Source organism: Hordeum vulgare, chromosome 1H (genome assembly GCF_904849725.1).
Source record: "Hordeum vulgare subsp. vulgare chromosome 1H, MorexV3_pseudomolecules_assembly, whole genome shotgun sequence".
Lineage (NCBI taxonomy): Eukaryota > Viridiplantae > Streptophyta > Magnoliopsida > Poales > Poaceae > Hordeum > Hordeum vulgare.
The window spans coordinates 394,323,754-394,345,720 of record NC_058518.1 but is presented as its reverse complement, the minus strand read 5'-3'; the positions used below and the strand labels follow the sequence as shown (position 1 = coordinate 394,345,720).

The 21,967-nt window shown below is 47.3% G+C and overlaps 2 protein-coding genes across 2 annotated transcripts; both read right to left on the bottom strand.

The window, feature by feature from the left end:
• Positions 1–1,279: 1,279 nt before the first annotated feature.
• Positions 1,280–5,100, bottom strand: LOC123411984 (cation/H(+) antiporter 20-like). The gene is made up of 3 exons (XM_045104946.1): positions 4,819–5,100; positions 1,734–2,756; positions 1,280–1,649 (listed from the first exon to the last, which is right to left on the bottom strand). The coding sequence occupies exons 1-3, from the start codon at positions 4,981–4,983 to the stop codon at positions 1,488–1,490; spliced, it is 1,350 nt and encodes a 449-aa protein (XP_044960881.1). The 5' UTR covers positions 4,984–5,100; the 3' UTR covers positions 1,280–1,487.
• A 2,424-nt stretch (positions 5,101–7,524) lies between these two features.
• Positions 7,525–9,028, bottom strand: LOC123399569. The gene is made up of 2 exons (XM_045093976.1): positions 8,599–9,028; positions 7,525–7,559 (listed from the first exon to the last, which is right to left on the bottom strand). The coding sequence occupies exons 1-2, from the start codon at positions 9,026–9,028 to the stop codon at positions 7,525–7,527; spliced, it is 465 nt and encodes a 154-aa protein (XP_044949911.1).
• Positions 9,029–21,967: the final 12,939 nt, after the last annotated feature.

The following is a 21,967-nucleotide window of genomic DNA, read 5'->3' as shown; positions in this document are numbered from 1 at the left end:
GCGTCGAGGTCTCCAATTAGGTTGTGGAGATTGCCCCGAGCATTTCAGGTCATCTCGGAGCCACATTCCATTGTGGTGAAGCTTCGTGGTGTTGTTGGGAGCCTCTAATTAAGTTATGGAGATTGCCCCATCCTTGTTTGTACGGGTTCGATGACCGCCCTCAAGAGTCCTTTAGTGGAATCATGGCATCTTGCATTGTGCGAGGACGTGAGGAGATTGCAGTGGCCTAGTGGCTTCTTGGGAGCATTGTGCCTCCACACCGCTTCAAACGGAGATTAGCATACGCAAGGGTGTGAATTTTGGGATACATCGTCGTCTCTGTGTGCCTCGGTTATCTCATACCCGAGCCATTTACTTATGCACTTTACTTTGTGATATCCATATTGTTTCTTGTTATATATCTTTCTATCTCTGAATTGTTTACCTTTCTTAAGATAAGTTGTTGGTGCACATAGGTGAGCCTAGTTGTTTTAGGTTTTATTCATGACTAATTAAACGTTAGTTTTATTTTGCATTTGTTCAAGCCTAAATCGTAATTATTTTAAAGCGCTTATTACCCCCATAGGCGACATCCGCGTCCTTTCATCAACAACACCAACGGCACACCGCGTTCAACCTTTCTAGTTAAATAACATTGGAGACATGGAACCATCCTGCCATGGTCCTTCTTTTGTTTAAAAATAATGATCTATGTCATCATTGACTCTCATAGCCAAACTATCTCCAGTAACAAAATTTTGAATCCACACATGGAGTTAGAGGAAAAAAGCGAACACTTTGGGAACCACTCGACGAAGCAACAATTAATACATTGAACTATTAATACATCCACGTCCTGAACCAACTGAATACTATCAGCCTGAGCCATGCCGGAACATGCCTTGATCAACTCAGCATTAAGCCCGCCAGGCCCAAGAGTTTTCTCATTTGGTGGGGAATTGATCACAACTTTCATTTCCTCTGTAGTAAAAGGATTATTTTTTAGAACAGTAGAGAGAAATTTTAGTTGCAGAAACATGTCCTGGTCAATGTTCTCAAGCATTCTAATTTTATTTTGTTGTTATCTCCTTCAACGGATGCGGTCTCATGATGAAAACTGTTCATGCGGGTTAAAATGAATGAGCTGGAGCTTTTAAAAAGGTGCTTTCCAGTCTTATGTTATTCTTATTTGCTTGTTCTTTGGATGTCCCAATTTGCCACTGTCCCTGACTTCCGTTCTTTGAACGAGAACAAAGGACGATCACGTCACATAGATAAACCCAAAATGATACTTCCTCCATAAAGAAATATAAAAGCGTTTAAAGGAGTACATTGCGAAGCTTACTAGCGCTTCGGCGGCACATGGTTATCGCTCAGGGATCGCTGATAGCCACAACAAGAAGAAGAAAACAGAGCAACACCAGCCTGCATGGCCTTGCAGCTCTCCTGCTAGTACAATACTACATGCATGAACACACGTCGATGGAGTACGACTGACATTCCCTGAGTTATGCCGGGCAAGCGTCGCCTCCTTTGAGCTCCATGCCGTCGCTCTCCGGCGTGGTGGCCGTCGGCGGCTGCCTGTAGAGCGCTGTCATGAGAGGCGTCGCGATCACCGTGGTCGTTAGCGCCATGATCACGAAGATGGCGAACGTCGTGTCGTCCAGCACCTGCACGTGCATGAGCCCGTGAGTCCCCGTACGTAAGTGTAATTACAACGATAATTAGCGAGTAGCTAGCCAAGTATTACTGACCTTCTTCTCCTTGCCGATGTTGAGCACGATGAGCTCCACTAGACCCTTGGCGCTCATAGCCACGCCGAGGGCTGCCGCCTCGCGCCTGGCCATGCCGGTCCCGGCGACCGCCACCGCGAACGTCCCCGTGAACTTCCCCAGCACGGCCACGGCCACCACGAGCGCGACCATCCCCCACGCGGCCACGCCCTCGACGTTGTCGACATTCGTGTGCAGCCCGCTCGTGGCGAAGTAAAGCGGCAGCATCAGCCCGGACACCAGCGGCGCCACCTTCTCACCGATGCGCTCCGCGACGCCCCCCTCCCGGGGCATGGCAAGCCCGAAAACGAACGCGCCGAACACGGGGTGCACGCCGATGGCGTCGGTCACGGCGCCCGCGAGGAGCGCGCACGCGACGGCGCCTGAGCAGGCCAGGTCGCCGGAAGAGCTGCCGGGGCCTGCGCGGCGCGCGAGGCGCGCCATGAGAGGGCGGAGCGCGAAGAACGTGAACGCCACGAAGACGGCGCCCGACGAGAGGATATAGAACGGAGCGAGAGGGGGTCCCTTCGGCTCGCGGCCCCCGCCGGACACGGCGAGAGCGAGGGCGAGGAGCGTCCACGCGAAGACGTCGTTCACGGCGGCGGCAGCCATGGCGGTCTCGCCGAAGGGCACTCCGAGGAGGCCGAGCTCCTTGAGGATGCACGCGAGCACGGGGAGAGCGGTCACCGAGAGCGCGGCGCCGAGGAACACGCACAGCGAGGAGTACGAGGCTTGGCGGGGCGCCGGGATGGCGAGGTCGAGGAGTGGCACGACGCCGGCGGCGGCGAGCAGTGGAGGCACGATGCCGGCCGCTGCGATGGCCACGCTGCGGGGCCCCACGCGGCGAACGGCGCGGAAGTCAAGCTCGAGGCCGACCAGGAAGAGGAAGAGGAGCAGGCCGAGGCCCGACACGGTGTCGAGCGCGGCGGTGCTCCACTCCGGAAAGAGTGTGCGGCGGAAAGCGCCCCACCGGCCCAGGGCCGAAGGCCCCAGCAAGATACCGCCCTGCGCAAATTGGTCATGCAAAGCATTTACAAATGATTTTAAAAGACGTTTTTCAATTTTTAAAAGGCTTGTATATATTTTCTCAAACTTCTTAAGCATATATTACACGGATCCACAATTTATCGGTTGAGCGAGTTGCATAATATATTATTTTTTTAACGTGCAAGGCAGGCACTGTCGATTTTATTTTTTTTGAGTTGCATAATATCAAGCATCGATTTTTTTTAGATGATTTTACTATTAATAGTTAATAACATAATGAGCTAATTGTCTGGATTTTTGGTTCCCAAGCTCCATCAGCTCTTTGTCTTTAGACATGCAAAAATATAATCGTAAGCTTTTAAATAAATCCAAAACAATTCTAGGATGCACATGCTATAGTGCACTATAAACATGCTGGGTCAGGAAAAGCATTTCCTTCACAGAAAATACAAATATATAGGTTGATCCAAAATAGCTAATGCAGCCCCAGTTGATTTTTCTTTGTAACCCACCAATGAAGTAATTTATCATAATTTCTTCCATGCATATGGTATTTGCACATCAACATATTAAGATGTTTTTCTGGATTTCTTCAAAACTGGTAGCTGTATTGTCTAAAAAAATATCAAAGTTAAATGCTACATGGAGTTCGGGAGCCAAGAGAAATTACTGCCCGAATCCACTCGTTTGAATCATAACTCGAGCTGACCTCACCGTTGCAAAGCTACCAGAAACGGCTGAGTCGACTGGTAGTCTAGCTACCATCTCGAAAAGGATGTGTCCAGGATCTTTCCACAGTATATGACACATGCCTAGAAAATGCTTAGTAGTGCACTCTCGTGTGAAAAAAGGAGGATACAAATGTCAAAGGCATCAGACGCATGTCATGCAAGACAGCAAAAGGTTAGCAACATCACGTCGTGGGAGTCCACAATTCTTTGATGTGTTAGCCAACAAGCAACAGTGTATGCACGGAGCGTGCAGCATTACCCGGCGGTCATTCTGTTGCCAATCATTTTCAGAGGATGATCTGAATTGATCGCCAACATCTCTTGTACTTGTGGACGTCGTGACGGCCACAGCTATTTTTTATGTGTACCAATACCAAAAGTAAAAGTTTACTAGGGTTTGATTCGAGCAACCTTAGCCATTCATAATATTTATGATCCTAGTCGAACAATCATAGATCCAAGGGTTGAGAATGTTAGTTGAAACATTAGCCCTTTATCACTCTGATCCGATGAATTGCCCATTTTATTGCTAGTTCAACATAATAAGTCTCCTGAATGTCCATTATTATCTAAAATAATGAGTGTACATTGTAAATCTGACTTTCCACATTTTTTTCATATACTGATATTAGCGTGTCTATGCAATATACTCCGATATTACTGTACCTAGTACATAGACAGTTGCTAGATGGCGTTAATGACTCTGTTTGGACCTTTCGCAAAATAAGACATTTTTTGTACCCCAATAGCCAGCAAAAGTTTGTCGTGGGCATGACAATTGCAGAATCTATAACAATTTCTTCATTACACATGACAACTAGTGGCGGAGCTACAATCATTTCTCTGTGGACCAAATAGGTCAGGTTCATAAGTACCTTGAAAAGGTTCAGAAGTACCATTAAAAATTTACTCTTAGGGCCCGATTTCACTCTTAGAGAAAAATCTAGTTGGGCTGGCCGGGCCATGGCCTGGTTTCGCCCAACCATAGCTCCGCCGCTGATGATAATCCCGGGCAAACATAAGATTTTGCGTTCACTTGAAAGACACGTATGGTAAAGTAATGAACATAACTAACCCGCAAAAAAAAAAAAAAAAAAAAAACCTGACCTGTGGCATGGCATCGGTTGCATTGGTGAGAACCCCAAAAAGAGGGGTGATGCTATTCAGCCACATTCGCTGAGGTGCATGGCAAAGCAAACGTTTTTCCGTGGCACTTTATGTGTGTTAGAAGCATATTTGTACATATCATGTACGCATATGCTCATTAATACTCCTATATTTGTACGTACATATCATGTACGTAAATGCTTAAATAACAGAATAGTTAACGAAGTACTGTATAAGATTACCAGGATCTCGGCGACGACTCTAGGTTGGCGCAGGGGCTTGAGGGCGAAGGCGAGGCCCTGCGTGACGACGAGCACGGCGGCTATCTGCACCGCGAGGAGCGGCAGCGCGAAGTCCAGAGAGTTCTCGCCCTGCCACAGGCCGTCGGATGCCATCTTCACGGCCATGCTTAAGCTCTACCGCGAACTAGTGCTGCACGCACCCAACGGCTGGGATATGCTCCTTCAAGGAAAGAATTAATGGCTGGGATGGCAGTCGTTCTGTGCCTTTGTTCGTGTGTGCATGCATGCATGCGCTGGTGGCTGTGCCTCGTACTGAAACCGCGCTCCCAATTTATAGGCGTCCGATGCAACCTGGCTAGCCACCCAGTGCACCTGATGATTCATTGGCTTAGTGGCCTTCTCCATCATTGGGGAAGAAAGGGGGTGCACATTTGGACGGAAACGGGGAATGCTCCCAACATCTCCTGTGTATGCAGATTCGATACTCCCTTCTGCTTGTTTTGCTTTGGATTTATCTTAAGTTATCTGAAACTTTGATCTCCGATACCTTTTTTTTTTTTTTGCGATACTGTTTAGGTTTGGAAACTTGAAGATGGAAAAAGGTGTACATATTGGTACTATTGAGAAGCGCTGCCTGTCTGTGAGTTTTGCTTCGGCCTGTAGAGAAGTTTATAGATTTTGATGCAGTTTATAGACGGCGATTTGAAGATACTTCTTGAATAAAAAAATACAGTGTTAGATTGTTCTGATCTCTTGTTTGATTTATTGAAAGAATGGAAATTTGAATTAATTGATCATAAGTACAAGACAATACACTTATTAAATCATTCTAAGTTTTGTGTAAACTTTTAAGGGGGGTTGGGGCGTGTGTTTTTTTAGAAAAGGAGTAAAAAGAAAGTCCGACACCATAGAATTCGCCCCCAAAAGGGCCTTGAGTACAAACTAGTGGTAAAGCTAAATTTTGTAGACTATAAATATTCAAAACATCATTTTTTGTGATGGAGTACACATGTGTCCCCCCCCCCCCCCCCCAAAACAAGCTTGTACTCAGGGCCCTTTTGGGGGCGAATTCTATGGTGTCGGACTTATTTTGGGAATTTCTATTCAAAAATAGCTCAGGATGAGTTACCGTCATGTTTGAGATAATTTTACTAAATACTAAAATACACGAAAACAAATCTAAGCATGAAATATCCCCTGATGTGCATTTAATGTTAAACCCTTAACTCTAATCTGGTTACAAGGAAGTAAAGAAACCCCTCAACTTACCAAATCGTTCATCTTACGCCCCACTCCTCTACCAAACCTAGAGGTGTTTTTACTGTACATGGTGACAAACATGTCAAATTGCTTTGTCTACAATAATTTCTCTGTGAAAAAACACACCGACTCAAATCATCATCTTTTTAGAAAAATATTTTATTGGGGGGTCATAAATTATCGTGAAATTGGAAGTGTTTTGCGAAATTCAAAAATAGCTATCTAGAAACAAGGGGAGTATACAATAAAATAAAATGGAAATAGAAAATGGAGTACTTCAAACTGAAAAACATGAACCCTGTAACAAAATTGGGATTATAAAACAGTAACAGATAATAATAAATAAAAATGATGAAAATATCAGAAAAGTTGAAAGGGGGATTTGGAAAATTGTATGTGTTCTTAGTCACACATGCTACCTGAAATTGTTTAGGCAAAAAGGTTAAGCATTTTGTCATGTGCAAAAAAACAAATCAAACATCAAATGTCACCCCAATTATTATTTTCTTACCGACGAAAAACTACCGCTCCGTTTCACGTGAAATTTTTCAAGCACGCTTGCCACTAACACGAACAACAACAGAAAAATTCAGAATGTTTTGAAAATATTGAGTATTTCTTTTAGGTTTACTGTTTGTCTAGGAGCATTTGCTCCTGGAGCCAAAACTCCATTAGCCATCAAATATACATATTTTGTTTCTTGATACTGTAAATGTTGATATGCTTTTCTATAAATTCCGAAGATAGAAAGGTACTCCCTCCGTCCCAAAATAAGTGTCTTAAGCTTAGTACAATTTTGTATTAGAGCTAGTACAAAGTTGAAACAGTTATTTTGGAACGGAGAGAGTATGACTTATGGAAAATTTAATACACCTTGTATTTCAGAACGGAAGGAGTATACCATATACTGTTTTGATCATTTCCTCTCTGTCGGAAGCCGAATGTTAGATAGCGTGGCCACATAGATAAAATGCACACTCACAAACTGACGCGTGCCTGCCTGTCTATCGGGGAAGCACACACATGCATGGCATATGGTTCATAAATCATGGCCAAAAATTGAGAGGTTAGATGCAGATCATCTCCTCTAGTTCTGTCCTTAGCCGATGTCAGATACAGATAGCGCGGGAGGCCACAGAAAATGCACGCGCACATACCGATGCCAGCCTGCCTGACTAGCGGGGAAACACGCACATGCATGGCATATGGTTCACAAATCATGCCACCACCTAGGAGCAAGAACAGTAAATATACATCGCCCATACATCAGGTAAATAAGGTCGGCAGGGTGCCGGAGAAAATCCCGCCACTCGCTCCCACTAACGGAGCGGGCAAAGTTGGTGAGTGGCGACTCTACGCGCCATGCGACTTCGATATTTCTTTCTCTGACACGTTCCAGAACCCTAATCCAGACAGAGCATGTGGACGGCACAGCTCCATCGAAGCTTACAGGTCAACACCAAGGCGTCGATCGATTATGCCTGCACATCATGAAAAAAAGGCAATAAGCAGGCAGCAAAGAGCGAGTAGCTATCAAAATGGAGCCTGGAGCATATCTGATAGCCTCTGGCCACAAGGTTGGAGCAGCATGATTGGCACAGCAACTCGGTGCGTTTCACAGCTGACCACTGGATGTCTAGATTAGAGTTTAGTTTAACGAGTTAAGCTTGGGACTGGTTGGGAGGCCATGATCGACTAAAACGTTTCCCAGGATCTATCAGGGAGATTGATTGGAAAGGTTTGCACCACCGATATATGCTACGATTAATTTAGTTGTTTGTGGGAGCGCTTTGGTGGTCCGATATGTCATTACTGGATTGGTAGTCTAACTGTGGTAAGCTCCACCTCATTCTGACTTGTCATTGGACTAGTGGAGAGCAAATGAGGCTCATCAGAATGCTAGCTCACACGCAAACACCCACAGTGGCTAGTACCCCAACCGTCCCATAATATAAGACATTTTTGCAAGCTATGTTAGCTTGCAAAAACATCTTCTATTATGGGACGGAGAGAGCAGTAAATATTGGATTCATGAAGGTTAAGATTGATCAAGTCTTCACTCATCGCTAGCTGGACACCACCATGTCTGCATTGGTTTATTTAGTCAAAATCACAAATATCGTCCAACAGCTGAGAAACAGATATGTGAAAACTAATTAAGTTTGCACACTAACACAGATTATTTGGAATTAAATTAAAAACTAATCAAGTTGTTTGTGTCCTTGCCAAAAGATTAAAAAAAAAGATGTTTGTAGGGAGGCTTTGGTGGTCCGAAATGTCATGACCGGATTGGGTGACTAATTGTGGTAGACTGACATCTCATTATGACTTGTCATTGCCTCATTCCACTACTGGAGAGCATACAACACGCACACACACACGCATGCATGTACAATGCCTAAGACTGGTTGTAATGAGGAGTATCATATACTAGTATCTTGCATATGATACTAGTGTATGATACTACACCCCTAATGCATTGTATCATGTGCTAGTATCATAGAACAGTTCATTTATTACCTTGCATGCCACGACGATCCTGGGCCCTCACTGGGGGGAGACCTTGGCGAGGTGGTCGACCCTGTCGCTGCGCCACGCCGTCCGATCTGGTCCGCTGGAGGGGCACACCATGGCCGGCCGCACTCCCCTGATGAAAAAGTTGCGTGTACATGCCCATGTTGGGGTAGGAGGCGGCGACGGCGGAGTCGGCGTTGAGGTCGATGTTCTCCAGCCCGATGGGAGCGCGGAGCCCCCCGGCCACCGAGCCGCGGCCGAGCCCCCCGGCCACCGAGCCGCGGCCGAGCCCCCCTGCCACCAAGCCGCGGCCGGCGGATCCCCGGAGACGAGGGGGCGTCATCCCCCACCCGTCCTCGTCGATGTGGTGCGCCGCAGCACCAGAAGACGCCGTCTGCGAGAAGAAATCGAAGGGGAGTTCGTCGTCGCCATCCATGATTGACGGTGCGCCGTCCACCGGAAGAGGCCGGATCTGCGGGGCGCGGCGGGAGTACGGACGCGGGAGCGGCGCGACGGAGTGCTGCGGCGGCGGTGAAAATGGGAGCGGCGGAGTGCGGAGAGCGGCGGTGGAAAGGGGAGCGGTGGAGTGCGTGCGGAGAGGATGGGGCGGATGCGTCGCCCGCAACAGGATGGGCCCGCCAATTAATTAGAGGAGAGATTTAGTCACTTTTAGTTGGGGGTGGGGTGACTAGGGACTAAACTAGTTTTAGTCACCCATTAGTCAGGGGTGTTTGGAGGTTTACTGACTAAAAGTGACTACTACTAGTCTCTAGTCTCTAGTGATCCAAACACCCTCATAATATGATACTCAACCCTCTTTTTCTTCATTTAATTTCATGCCACCTCATCAAATATGCCTAGTTGGCATGCATGATACTACTTATGATACTCTCATTACGACCAGCCTAAAGGATGGATTCCCATAGATTAATATCGACGATTCCCATAGATTAATATCGACGAAGTCACCAAGGACATCGTGTATGTCTTCGAATATCTGTTCCAGAGTTACATATATTGTGGAAGAGTTGAGAAACAGAGATGTTTCTAGAGGCGCTCTTCACTTTGTGATCACCTAAAACGTGTCCGAGGATTTATTAGGGAAATTGCTTGGAAAAGATTGCACCACCGAGATATGCTACGATTAGTTAAGTTGTTTGTGGAGTGCTTTGGTGGTCTGACATGTCATTACTGGATTAGTAGTCTAATTGTGGTAGGCTGCTACTTCATTCTGACTTGTCATTGAACTAGTGGAGAGCAAATGAGGCTCATCGGAATGGTAGCACCCACGCAAGCACACGCGCAAGCACCCACAGTGTCTAGTACTTCCTCCGATCGAAAATAAGTGTCGCTGTTTTGAACTAAGCTTAGTTCAAACCTATGGATCCCAGGGAATACTAGATATTGGACTCTGGGAGGTAAAGATTGATCAAGTCATGACTCATCACTAGGGCAGTAGGGCCATGTTTGGATTGATTTATTTAGTCTTTTTCTAGGGAGCATTGGTTTATTTATTCAAAATTATGTTGGGGAACGTTGCATGGGAAACAAAAAAATTCCTACGCGCACGAAGACCTATCATGGTGATGTCCATCTACGAGGGGGATTTCAGATCTACGTACCCTTGTAGATCGCACAGCAGGAAGCGTTAGCAAACGCGGTTGATATAGTGGAACGTCCTCACGTCCCTCGATCCGCCCCGCGAACCGTCCCACGAACCGTCCCGCGATCCGTCCCACGATCCGCTCCGATCTAGTGCCGAACGGACGGCACCTCAGCGTTCAACACACGTACAGCTCGACGATGATCTCGGCCTTCTTGATCCAGCAAGAGAGACGGAGAGGTAGATGAGTTCTCCGACAGCATGACGGCACTCCGGAGGTTGGTGGTGATCTTATCTCAGCAGGGCTCCGCCCGAGCTCCGCAGAAACGCGATCTAGAGGAAAAACCGTGGAGGTATGTGGTCGGGCTGCCGTGGCTAAGTTGTCTCAAATCAGCCCTAATACCTCAATATATATAGGAGGGAGGGGAGGGGCCTTGCCTTGAGGCTCAAGGAGCCCCAAGGGGGTCGGTCGAAGGGGGGGGGGAGGAGGAATCCTCCTCCAATCCTAGTCCAACTAGGATTGGAAGGTGGAGTCCTTCCCTTCCTTCCCACTTCCCCCTTTTTTTCTCTTTGATTTTTCTTATCTCCTGCGCAGGGGCCTTCTTGGGCTTGCCCACCAGCCCACTAAGGGCTGGTGCAGCACCCCTAAGGCCTATGGGCTTCCCCGGGGTGGGCTGCCCCCCCCCCCCCCCCCCGGTGAACATCCGGATCCCATTCGTCACTCCCGGTACATTCCCGGTAATGCCGAAAACTTTCTGGTAATCAAATGAGGTCATCCTATATATCAATCTTCATCTCCGGACCATTTCGGAAACCCTCGTGACGTCCGTGATCTCAACCGGGACTCCGAACAACATTCGGTAACCAACCATATAACTCAAATACATATAAAACAACGCCGAACCTTAAGCGTGAAGACACTGCGGGTTCGAGAACTATGTAGTCATGACCCGAGGGACTCCTCGGTCAATATCCAATAGCGGGACTTGGATGCCCATATTGGATCCTACATATTCTACGAAGATCTTATCGTTTGAACCTCAGTGCCAAGGATTCATATAATCCCGTATGTCATTCCCTTTGTCTTTCGGTATGTTACTTGCCCGAGATTCGATCGTCAGTATCCGCATACCTATTTCAATCTCGTTTACCGGCAAGTCTCTTTTACTCGTTCCGTAATACAAGATCCCGTGACTTACACTAAGTCACATTGCTTGCAAGGCTTGTGTGTGATGTTGTATTACCGAGTGGGCCCCGAGATACCTCTCCGTCACACGGAGTGACAAATCCCAGTCTTGATCCATACTAACTCAACGGACACCTTCGGAGATACCTGTAGAGCATATTTATAGCCACCCAGTTACGTTGCGACGTTTGATGCACACAAGGTATTCCTCCGGTGCCAGTGAGTTATATGATCTCATGGTCATAGGAACAAATACTTGACACGCAGAAAACAATAGCAATAAAACGACACGATCAATATACTACATTCATAGTTTGGGTCTTGTCCATCACATGATTCTCCTAATGATGTGATCTCGTTATCAAGTGACAACACTTGCCTATGGCCAGGAGACCTTGACCATCTTTGATCAACGAGGTAGTCAACTAGAGGCTTACTAGGGACAGTGTTTTGTCTATGTATCCACACATGTATTTGAGTTTCCAATCAATACAATTATAGCATGGATAATAAACGATTATCACGAACAAAGAAATATATTAATAACCAATTTATTATTGCCTCTAGGGCATATTTCCAACAGTCTCCCACTTGCACTAGAGTCAATATTCTAGTTCACATCACCATGTGATTTCAACGAATCCAACACCCATATAGTTCTGGGTCTGATCACGTCTTGATCGTGAGGGAGGTTTTAGTCAACGGTTCTGAAACTTTCAGATTCGTGTGTTCTTTACAAATCTTTATGTCATCTTATAGATGCTGCTACTACGTGCTATTCGGGAATACTCCAAATATCTACTCTACTATACGAATCCGTTTTACTACTCATAGTCATTGGGATTAGTGTCAAAGCTTGCATCGACGTAACCCTTTACGACGAACTCTTCAACCACCTCCATAATCGAGAAAAATTCCTTAGTCCATTGGTTACTAAGGATAACTTTGACCGCTGCTAGTGATTCAATCATGGATCACTCTCTGTACGTCTCAACAGACTTGAGGCAAGGCACACATCAGGTGCGGTACTCAGCATGGCATACTTTAGAGTCTACGGCTAAGGCATAGAAGACGACCTTCGTCTATTCTCTTTATTCTGCCGTGGTCGGGTTTTGAGTGTTACTCAAATTCACACCTTACAACACAACCAAGAACTCCTTCTTTGCTGATCCTTTTTGAACTCCTTCAAAAACTTGTCAAGGCATGCATCTTGTTAAAACTTCTATTAAGCATTTCGATCTATCTCCATAGATCTTGATGCTCAACGTTCAAGTAGCGCAATCCAGGTATTCCTTTGAAAAACTCCTTTCAAACAACCTTTATGCTTTACAGAAATTCTACATTACTTCTGATCCACAATATGTCAACCACATATACTTATCAGAAATTCTAGAGTGCTCCCACTCACTTCTTTGGAAATACAAGTTTCTCATAAACCTTGTATAAACCCAAAATCTTTGATCAACTCATCAAAGCATATATTCCAACTCCGAGATGCTTGCACCAGTCCATAGAGGGATCGCTGGTGCTTGCATACTTGTTAGTATCCTTAGGATCGACAAAACCTTCTGATTGTATCACATACACTCTTTCCTCAAGGAAACCGTCGAGGAAACAATGTTTTGACATCCTATGTTCAATATTTCACGAATAATGCATCAACTACTAACATAATTCCAACAGACTTTTAGCATCGCTACGAGTGAGAAAGTCTCATCATAGTCAACTCTTTGATCTTGTCGGAAACATCTTTGCGACAAGTCGGGCTTTTCTTAATAGTGACTTATCACCATCATCGTCTGTCTTCCTTCTAAAGATCCATCATTACTTAATAGTCTTACTACCATCAAGTAGTTCTTCCAAAGTCTACACTTTGTTATATACATGGATCCTCTCTCGGATTTCATGGCCTCCACCCATTTGTCGGAATCCAGGCCCACCATTGCTTCTCCATAACTCGTAGGTTCATTGTTGTTCAACAACATGACCTCCAAGACAGGGTTACCGTACCAATCTATAGTAGTACGCGACCTTTGTCAACCTACGAGGTTTGTAGTAACTTGATCCGAAGCTCTAATGATCACCATCATCAGCTTCCACTTCAATTGGTGTAGGCGCCACAGGAACATCTTCCTGCGCCCTACTACACACTGGTTGAAGTGACGGTTCACTAACCTCATCAAGTTCCACCACCCTCCCACTCAATTCTTTTGAGAGAAATCTTTCCTCAAGAAAGGACCCGTTTCTAGAAACAAACACTTTGCTTCCGGATCTGAGATAGGAGATGTATCCAACTGTTTTGGATATCCTATGAAGATGCATTTATCCGCTTTGGGTTCGAGCTTATCAGACTGAAACTTTTTCACATAAGCATCGTAGCCCCAAACTTTCAAGAAACGACAACTTAGGCTTCTCCAAACCATAGTCTATACTGTGTCATCTCAATGGAAATACGCGGTGCCCTATTTAAAGTGAATGCGGTTGTCTCTAATGCATAACCCATAAACGATAGTGGTAATTCGATAAGAGACATAGTATGCACCATATCTAATAGGGCGTGGCTATGACGTTCAGACACATCATCACACTATGGTGTTCGAGGTGGCATGAACTGCGAAACAATTTTCACTTTGTCTTAACTGCGTACCAAAAACTCGTAACTCAGATATTCATCTCTATGATCATATCGTAGACAGTTTATCCTCTTGTCACGACGATCTTCACTCTGAAATTGCTTTGAACTTTTCAATATTTCAGACTTGTGATTCATCAAGTAAATACTCCTGTATCTACTCAAATCGTCAGTGAAGTGAGAACATAACGATATCCATTGCGTGCCTTAGCACTCATTGGACTGCAGACATCAAAAATGCATTACTCCCAACAAGTTACTCTCTTGTTTCATGTGGCATGTTTTGCATGTCTCAAGTGATTCAAAATCAAGTGAGTCCAAACGATCCATCTCTATGGATTTTCTTCATGCATTTTATACCAACAGGTATGGTTTGCATGTCCCAAACGTTTCAAAAATGAGTGAGTACAAAGATCCATCGGCATGGAGCTTCTTCATGCATTTTATACCAACATGCATGACTCAAGTGGCAGTGCCACAACTAAGTGGTACTATCATTATTACTTTGTATCTTTTGGCACCAATATTATGAACATGTGTAACACTACGATCGAGATTCAATAAACCATTGAGGGTAATTATTCAAGCAAATAGAATAACTATTATTCTCTTTAAATGAATAATCGTATTGCAATAAACACGATCCAATCATGTTCATGCTCAACGCAAACACCAAATAACAATTATTTAGGTTTTACCACCAATCCCGATGATAGAGGAAGCGTGCGATGTTTGATCACATCAACCTTGGAAACACTTCCAACATGTATCGTCACCTCGCCTTTAGCTAGTCTCCGTTTATACCGTAGCTTTCATTTCGAGTTACTAATCACTTAGCAACCGAACCGGTATCCAATACCCTCGTGCTACTAGGAGTACTAGTAAAGTACTCATCAATATCATGTATATCAAATATACTTCTGTCGACTTTGCCAGCCTTCTTATCTACCAAGTATCTAGGGTAGCTCCGCCTCAGTGACCGTTCCCCTCATAACAGAAGCACTTAGTCTCGGGTTTGGGTTCAATTTTGCGTTTCTTCATTAGAGCAGCAACTGGTTTGCCGTTTCATGAAGTATCCCTTCTAGCCCTTACCCTTCTTGAAACTAGTGGTTTTACTAACCATCAACAATTGATGCTCCTTCTTGATTTCTACTTTTGTAGTGTCAAACATTGCGAATCACTCAAGGATCAGCATATCTATCCTTGATTTGTTTATAGTTCATCACGAAGCTCTAGCAGCTTAGTGGCAGTGACTTTGGAGAACCATCACTATCACATCTGGAAGATTAACTCCCACTTGATTCAAGCGATTGTTGTACTCAGACAATCTGAGAACATGCTCAACGATTTGAGCTTTTCTTCTTTACTTTTGTACGCAAAGAATCTTGTCGGAGGTCTTATACCTCTCAACAAGGGCACGAGCATGAAATCTCAATTTCATCTCTTTGAACATCTCCTATGTTCTGTGACGTTTGCAAAACGTCTTCGGCGCCTTGCTTCTAAGCCATTAAGTATTGCGCACTGAACTATCATGTAGTCATCAAAGGCGTGTATGTCAGATGTTCGCAACATCCACAGACGACGCCCGAGGTGCAGCACACCGAGTGGTGCATTAAGGACATAAGCCTTCTGCGCAACAATGAGGACAATCCTCAGTTTTACGGACTCAGTCCGCAAAGTTGCTACTATCAACTTTCAACTAAATTTTCTCTAGGAACATATAAAAAACAGTAGAGCTATAGCGCAAGCTACATCGTAATTCGCAAGGACCATTAGACTATGTTCATGATAATTAGTTCAATTAATCATATTACTTAAGAACTACCACTCCAAAAGTACATCTCTCTAGTCATTTGAGTGGTACATGATCCAAATCCACTATCTCAAGTCCGATCATCACGTGAGTCGAGAATAGTTTCAGTGGCAAGCATCTCTATGCTAATATATATAATTCATGCTCAACCTTTCGGTCTCATGTGTTCCGAGGCCATGTCTGTACATGCTAGGCTCGTCAAGCTTAACCCGAGTGTTCCGCGTGTGCAACTGTTTTGCACCCGTTGTATGTGAACGTTGAGTCTATCACACCCGATCATCACGTGGTGTCTCGAAACGACGAACTGTAGCAACGGTGCACAGTCGGGGAGAACACAATTTCATCTTGAAATTTTAGTGAGAGATCACCTCATAATGCTACCGTCGTTCTAAGAAAAATAAGGTGCAGAAAAGGATTAACATCACATGCAATTCATAAGTGGCATGATATGGCCATCATCACGTGCTTCTTGATCTCCATCACCAAAGCACCGGCACGATCTTCTGTCACCGGCGCCACACCATGATCTCCATCAACGTGTCGCCATCGGGGGTTGTCGTGTTACTCATGCTATTACTACTAAAGCTACATCCTAGCAATATAGTAAACGCATCTGCAAGCACAAACATTAGTTTAAAGACAACCCTATGGCTCCTGCCGGTTGCCGTACCATCGACGTGCAAGTCGATATTAACTATTACAACATGATCATCTCATACATCCAATATATCACATCACATCGTCGGCCATATCACATCACATGCATAGACGTCCTCTAATTGTTGTTGCATGTTTTACGTGGTGACCAGGGGTATCTAGTAGGATCGCATCTTACTTACGCAAACACCACAACGGAGATGTATGAATTGCTATTTAACCTCATCCAAGGACCTCCTCGGTCAAAACCGATTCAACTAAAGTTGGAGAAACCGACACTCGCCAGTCATCTTTGAGCAACGGGGTTGCTCGTAGCTATGAAACCAGTCTCTCGTAAGCGTACGAGTAATGTCGGTCCGAGCCGCTTCGATCCAACAATACCGCGGAATCAAGAAAAGACTAAGGAGGGCAGCAAACCGCATGATGGGGTTATAGTCCCGGGGTAGGGTCATAGGCTTGCTATATAGGTCCTACCCAAGGACTACCCTTCATAGAGGACAAGGCCCTTAGACAGTTCCGACTGAACTAAGGACTCCCCCATCATCCAGTCGGCGACGAGCACTCGGAGCATATTTAATGTACCGACTGGATTCCACTCTGTACATCGTAACCTCTCAGGAGGGCAACGGTCATACGTTTTCATACACCATTATTAACATTTCAGGCTTACGTTACCTGTAACGTAGGCATTTATTCGCCACTATTCCACCCCTGTCCACCGGGCCATTATGAAGGGCAGCGCACTCTATATAAGCCGCCCTTCCCCACTGGTGCAGGGGTTGGCTTTTACAGTAATCCTATGATCCACTCGACACTAAGCTCCCAAGAGCACTGAGACGTAGGGCTTTTACCTCCACCGTAGAGGGGCCTGAACTCATACATCCTCGTCGTAGCTAAGGCTCTGCCCATCCTTTCGTACACCATACATCTACTGTCAGACTTATACGCACGACAGTTGGCGCCACCTTGGGGCACGCGTCTAAGCGACTTCCGGCGAGTTTGCGATTTCATCTTTTCATCATGTCGTCCGGCGGAGATCTGTGCGTGGGTCATGAGATCCTCTTCGGCGCACTCTCCTTCATCGTCGATGATTCGGCATGGCTTTGGGATGCGCCCCTCAACGTCGAGGCGCTCCCCAGTCGTGGGGCTACGCACTTCCGTGCCAGTTCCCGTGGCGTCCTTCTTCTCCAGCCATCGGCCCCGGTGTCGATCTTCGCCCCAGTCACGCGCCGCAACAAGCGATCCCATCGTCCGTGGCTCCAGCGTTGGGTGCGACACGCCCAGGCACGACAGAACGCGTCCTCTCAAGTGGCGGTCCTCGAATCGGTTGTGGTCGCGCCGCCATCGTAGTGCTTGGACTCGGTTCCGACTGAGCTACCTTCCGAGTACCTGGGTCACGGGCTTGCAGCCGAAGTTCTCATGGCTGATTCCCATCAAAGTCCCCTCCGGACCGGTCGGAACGAGCATGAGGTCGGAGAATCATCCGGCGCTCGTCGTCAACACCATCGTTCTGCCAGTCGACGCACTCGCCAGAGCAACGTCGAGGTGTTCCGCACACCCATCCTCAACCTGTCTGCGGCTGCCAGGATAGCCGATTCTCTCCAGCCGACTGATTCAGAGGCTGGTAGAGGGATCGAGCAGATCCGTGCCCTGTTGCATACGGCGCAACAGCAAAATTCGGCGGTCTCCCAGTCGCATAACAGGATCCACAACAGTTCTGTTCACGCGAACACGCATCGGTCGGTTTTCAGCCCCGACTCTCATCAGCGACGCAGAGGGGGCAGCCGTTCCAGGAATCCCGAAGATCGTCGCCGTTCGCGCACCCCTTCGCGGGGTGGGCCTTACAGGCCCCGGCATCACGATGATCGTCGTTCGGTCGGTGACGCGCATGATCCAAGGCCCGACGCAAGAGGGTACATCGCCCAGAGGAAGGTCGACAAAAGTCGAGCCCACCGTGATGGTCACGATAGAGACCGTCCGAGTGGAAGTCGGACCGTCGTCTCTGGTCCCAAGTGCTTCAGTCGGCCATCCGCTCACCTGACATCCCTCCCAACTTCCGATTGGCGACGGGAATGAGCAAGTTCACAGGAGAGTCCAAGCCAGAAACTTGGTTGGACGACTACAGAGTGGCGGTCCAGATCGGTGGCGGAGATGACCAGGTCGCCATGAAACATCTCACCCTGATGCTCGACGGCTCGGCGCGAGCTTGGCTGAACCAGTTAGCTCCGTCAAGCATCTACAGTTGGGCATATCTGTCCCGAGTCTTCATCAAGACCTTCGAGGGTACGTGCAAGCGCCCTGCTGGTCTCGTAGAGCTCCAGCACTGTGTCCAGAAGCAGAACGAGCCCCTGCGTGATTTCATCCAGCGCTGGACGACCCTCTACCACACGGTGGAGAACGTCACGGAGCATCAAGCAGTCTGCGCCTTCAGGGCAGGCGTGCGGTACAGAGATCTGTACCTGAAGTTCGGTCGGACATGCGACATCTCCATGAGCAAGATGATGGAGATAGCCGCACGCTATGAAAATGGCGAAGAGGAGGACCGCATACGTAGCGGAAAGCATAAGTCAGTCGCCGACGGAGATGGGAACAACAATCGGAAGCAGAAGCAGAAGGCTCAATCCACTCCGCACGCAGAGGCAACTGCTGTTACAAATGCCAAGTTCAAAGGCAAGGGGAAAGCTCAGTACACCCCCAAGAAGAGGCAGTCAGGAAATTCCATCCTGGATCAACCGTGTCCAATCCACACGAAGATGGACGAGGAAGGCAACGCCATATTCCCGAAGCATAGCACTCAGCAGTGTCGCCTCCTGATCCAAGGATTCGGTGAAGGTCAGCGAGTGAAAAGGACATCGAGCAGGATGATGAGGACAAGGAGGATCCATTCCCCCAAGTCCATGCAACGCTGATGATTTTTGTTGATGTGGAAAGCAAGAGTCGACTGAAGCTGGTTAACAGGGATGTGAACATGGCAACCCCAACCACCCCCACGTTCCTCAAATGGTCACAGACTGCGATCACCTTTGATCAGTCAGACCATCCAGCACACGTACCCACCCCAGGGAGGCAAGCCCTGGTCGTCGACCCGGTGGTGGAAGGAGTCAGGCTGCGCAAAGTCCTCATGGACGGCGACAGGGGCTTGAACATCATGTACGCCGACACTCTCAAGGGGATGGGCGTTCCGATGTCCAAACTTAGCGAGAGCAGTATGCAGTTCCACGGAGTCGTCCCAGGACGAAAGGCCAAATCACTCGGCCAGATCGCGTTGGATGTCGTCTTCGGCTCTGACAAGAACTTCCGCAAGGAGAAGCTGACATTCGAGGTGGTGGACTTCCAGAGTGCATACCATGCGATTCTGGGCCGCCCGGCATATGCGCGTTTCATGGCCCGTCCATGTTATGTCTATTTGAAGCTCAAGATGCCAGGCCCCAAAGGTGTGATTACGGTCACAGGCAATCGGCAGCGAGCCGAGGAGTGTCTGCAGCAGGGGTCGAGGATTGCCGATCAGCAGATGGCTATTCTCGAGCTGGATGAGTACAAGAAGACCGCTGACCCCGCTGACCTGATGCGTTCAAAGAAGCCAGCTTCCGAGTCCGCATTCCAGTCGGCGGGAGACACGAAGAAAGTCAGCATCCACCCGACGGACGACGCCGCTGCCCCGACAAACATCTCCACCACCCTTGATCCAAAATAGGAAGCCGAGCTCATCCAATTCCTCCGTGAGAACTGGGACATTTTTGCATGGAAGCCCGCTGACATGCCAGGTGTGCCCAGGGAGTTGGCTGAACACCGACTGCATGTGGATCCTGCTGCTCGGCCCGTCCGAGAAAGCCTGCGTCGGTCCGCCGCGCACAAGAGGAAGGCAATCGAAGAGGAGGTGGCTAAACTTTTGGCAGCCAACTTCATTTGCGAGGTGCACCACTCCGAGTGGCTCGCTAATGTTGTCATGGTGCCCAAGAAGGACAAGTCTCTCCGTATGTGCATTGATTTCAAGCATCTCAATAAGGTCTGTCCGAAAGATCACTTCCCGCTCCCCCGCATTGATCAAATTGTTGATTCGACTGCGGATTGCGAGCGTTTATCCTTCCTTGATGCCTATTCGGGCTATCATCAGATCCGTCTGTATGGTCCGGATGAATTAAAAACAGCCTTCATCACCCCATTCGGGTGTTTGTGTTACATCACTATGCCATTCGGTTTGAAGAATGCAGGAGCAACTTTTATGCGCATGATCCAAAAATGCCTCCTTGACCAGATCGGTCGAAATGTGGAGGCATATATGGATGATATCGTAGTCAAGTCACGCAAAGGTTCCGACCTGCTGACTGACTTGGCACAAACATTCGCCAACCTACGTAGGTACGACATCAAGCTCAACCCAGACAAGTGTTCATTCGGCGTTCCCAGCGGGAAGTTACTCGGTTTCTTCGTTTCCGAACGAGGGATCGATGTCAACCCCGAAAAGATCGGGACCATCGTCCGAATGGAGCGGCTGGTAAGAATACATGATGTTCAAAGGCTCACAGGTTGCCTAGCGGCTTTGAGCAGGTTTATCGCTCGACTCGGCGAGAAGGCGTTACCTCTGTACCGACTCATGAAGAAATCAGATACCTTCGAGTGGACAGACGAAGCCCAAATTGCATTCGACGACCTCAAAGCCCTGCTTTCCACCCAGCCGATTCTTACTGCCCCGCTCAGTAAAGAACCCCTTCTTCTGTACATCGCGGCTACAAATCAAGTCGTCAGCACCGTTCTGACAGTCGAACGTGAAGAAGAAGGCAAAGCGTACAAGGTTCAGCGGCCAGTATATTATGTCTCCGAAGTCCTGACTCCTTCCAAGCAGAGGTATCCCCATTATCACAAGCTCATTTATGGGATCTACATGACTGCAAAGAAGGTGGCTCATTATTTCCAAGACCACTTGGTGTCTGTCATATCTGATGCTCCGTTGTCGGAAATTCTCCACAACCGGGACGCATCAGGCCGAGTGGCAAAGTGGGCAATGGAGATGCTATACAGCGACATCAAGTTCGAAGCCAAGAAAGCTATAAAGTCTCAAGCTCTGGCTGACTTCATAGCAGAATGGGTAGAACAACAGCAACCGACTCACATCTACTCGGCCCATTGGACCATGTTCTTCGATGGGTCCAAGATGTTGAATGGCTCCGGCGCCGGCGTAGTGATCATATCCCCAAAAGGTGATAAACTCAAGTATGTGTTGCAGATACATTTTGATTCTTCCAACAACGAAGCAGAGTATGAAGCTCTCCTTTACGGATTGCGCATGGCCATCACACTCGTCGTCCGTCGCCTGATGGTCTACGGCGACTCAGATCTGGTAGTTAATCAAGTAATGAAGGAATGGGACGTAAGGAACCCCACCATGACTGCATACTGCAACGCAGTAAGGAAGCTCGAGAAGAAGTTTGAAGGTCTGGAACTTCACCATGTTCCCTGACTGAAAAACCAAGCAGCAGATGAATT

Coding starts and splice junctions, on each gene's coding strand:
- LOC123411984 (XM_045104946.1), bottom strand. CDS start 4,983: ATGGCCGTGAAGATGGCATCCGACGGCCTGTGGCAGGGCGAGAACTCT. Junction 2,757..4,818: donor GAGTCGTCGCCGAGATCCTG/GTAATCTTATAC, acceptor CAATTTGCGCAG/GGCGGTATCTTGCTGGGGCC. Junction 1,650..1,733: donor ACATCGGCAAGGAGAAGAAG/GTCAGTAATACT, acceptor ATGCACGTGCAG/GTGCTGGACGACACGACGTT.
- LOC123399569 (XM_045093976.1), bottom strand. CDS start 9,028: ATGGATGGCGACGACGAACTCCCCTTCGATTTCTTCTCGCAGACGGCG. Junction 7,560..8,598: donor GGATCGTCGTGGCATGCAAG/GTAATAAATGAA, acceptor CATGATGTGCAG/GCATAATCGATCGACGCCTT.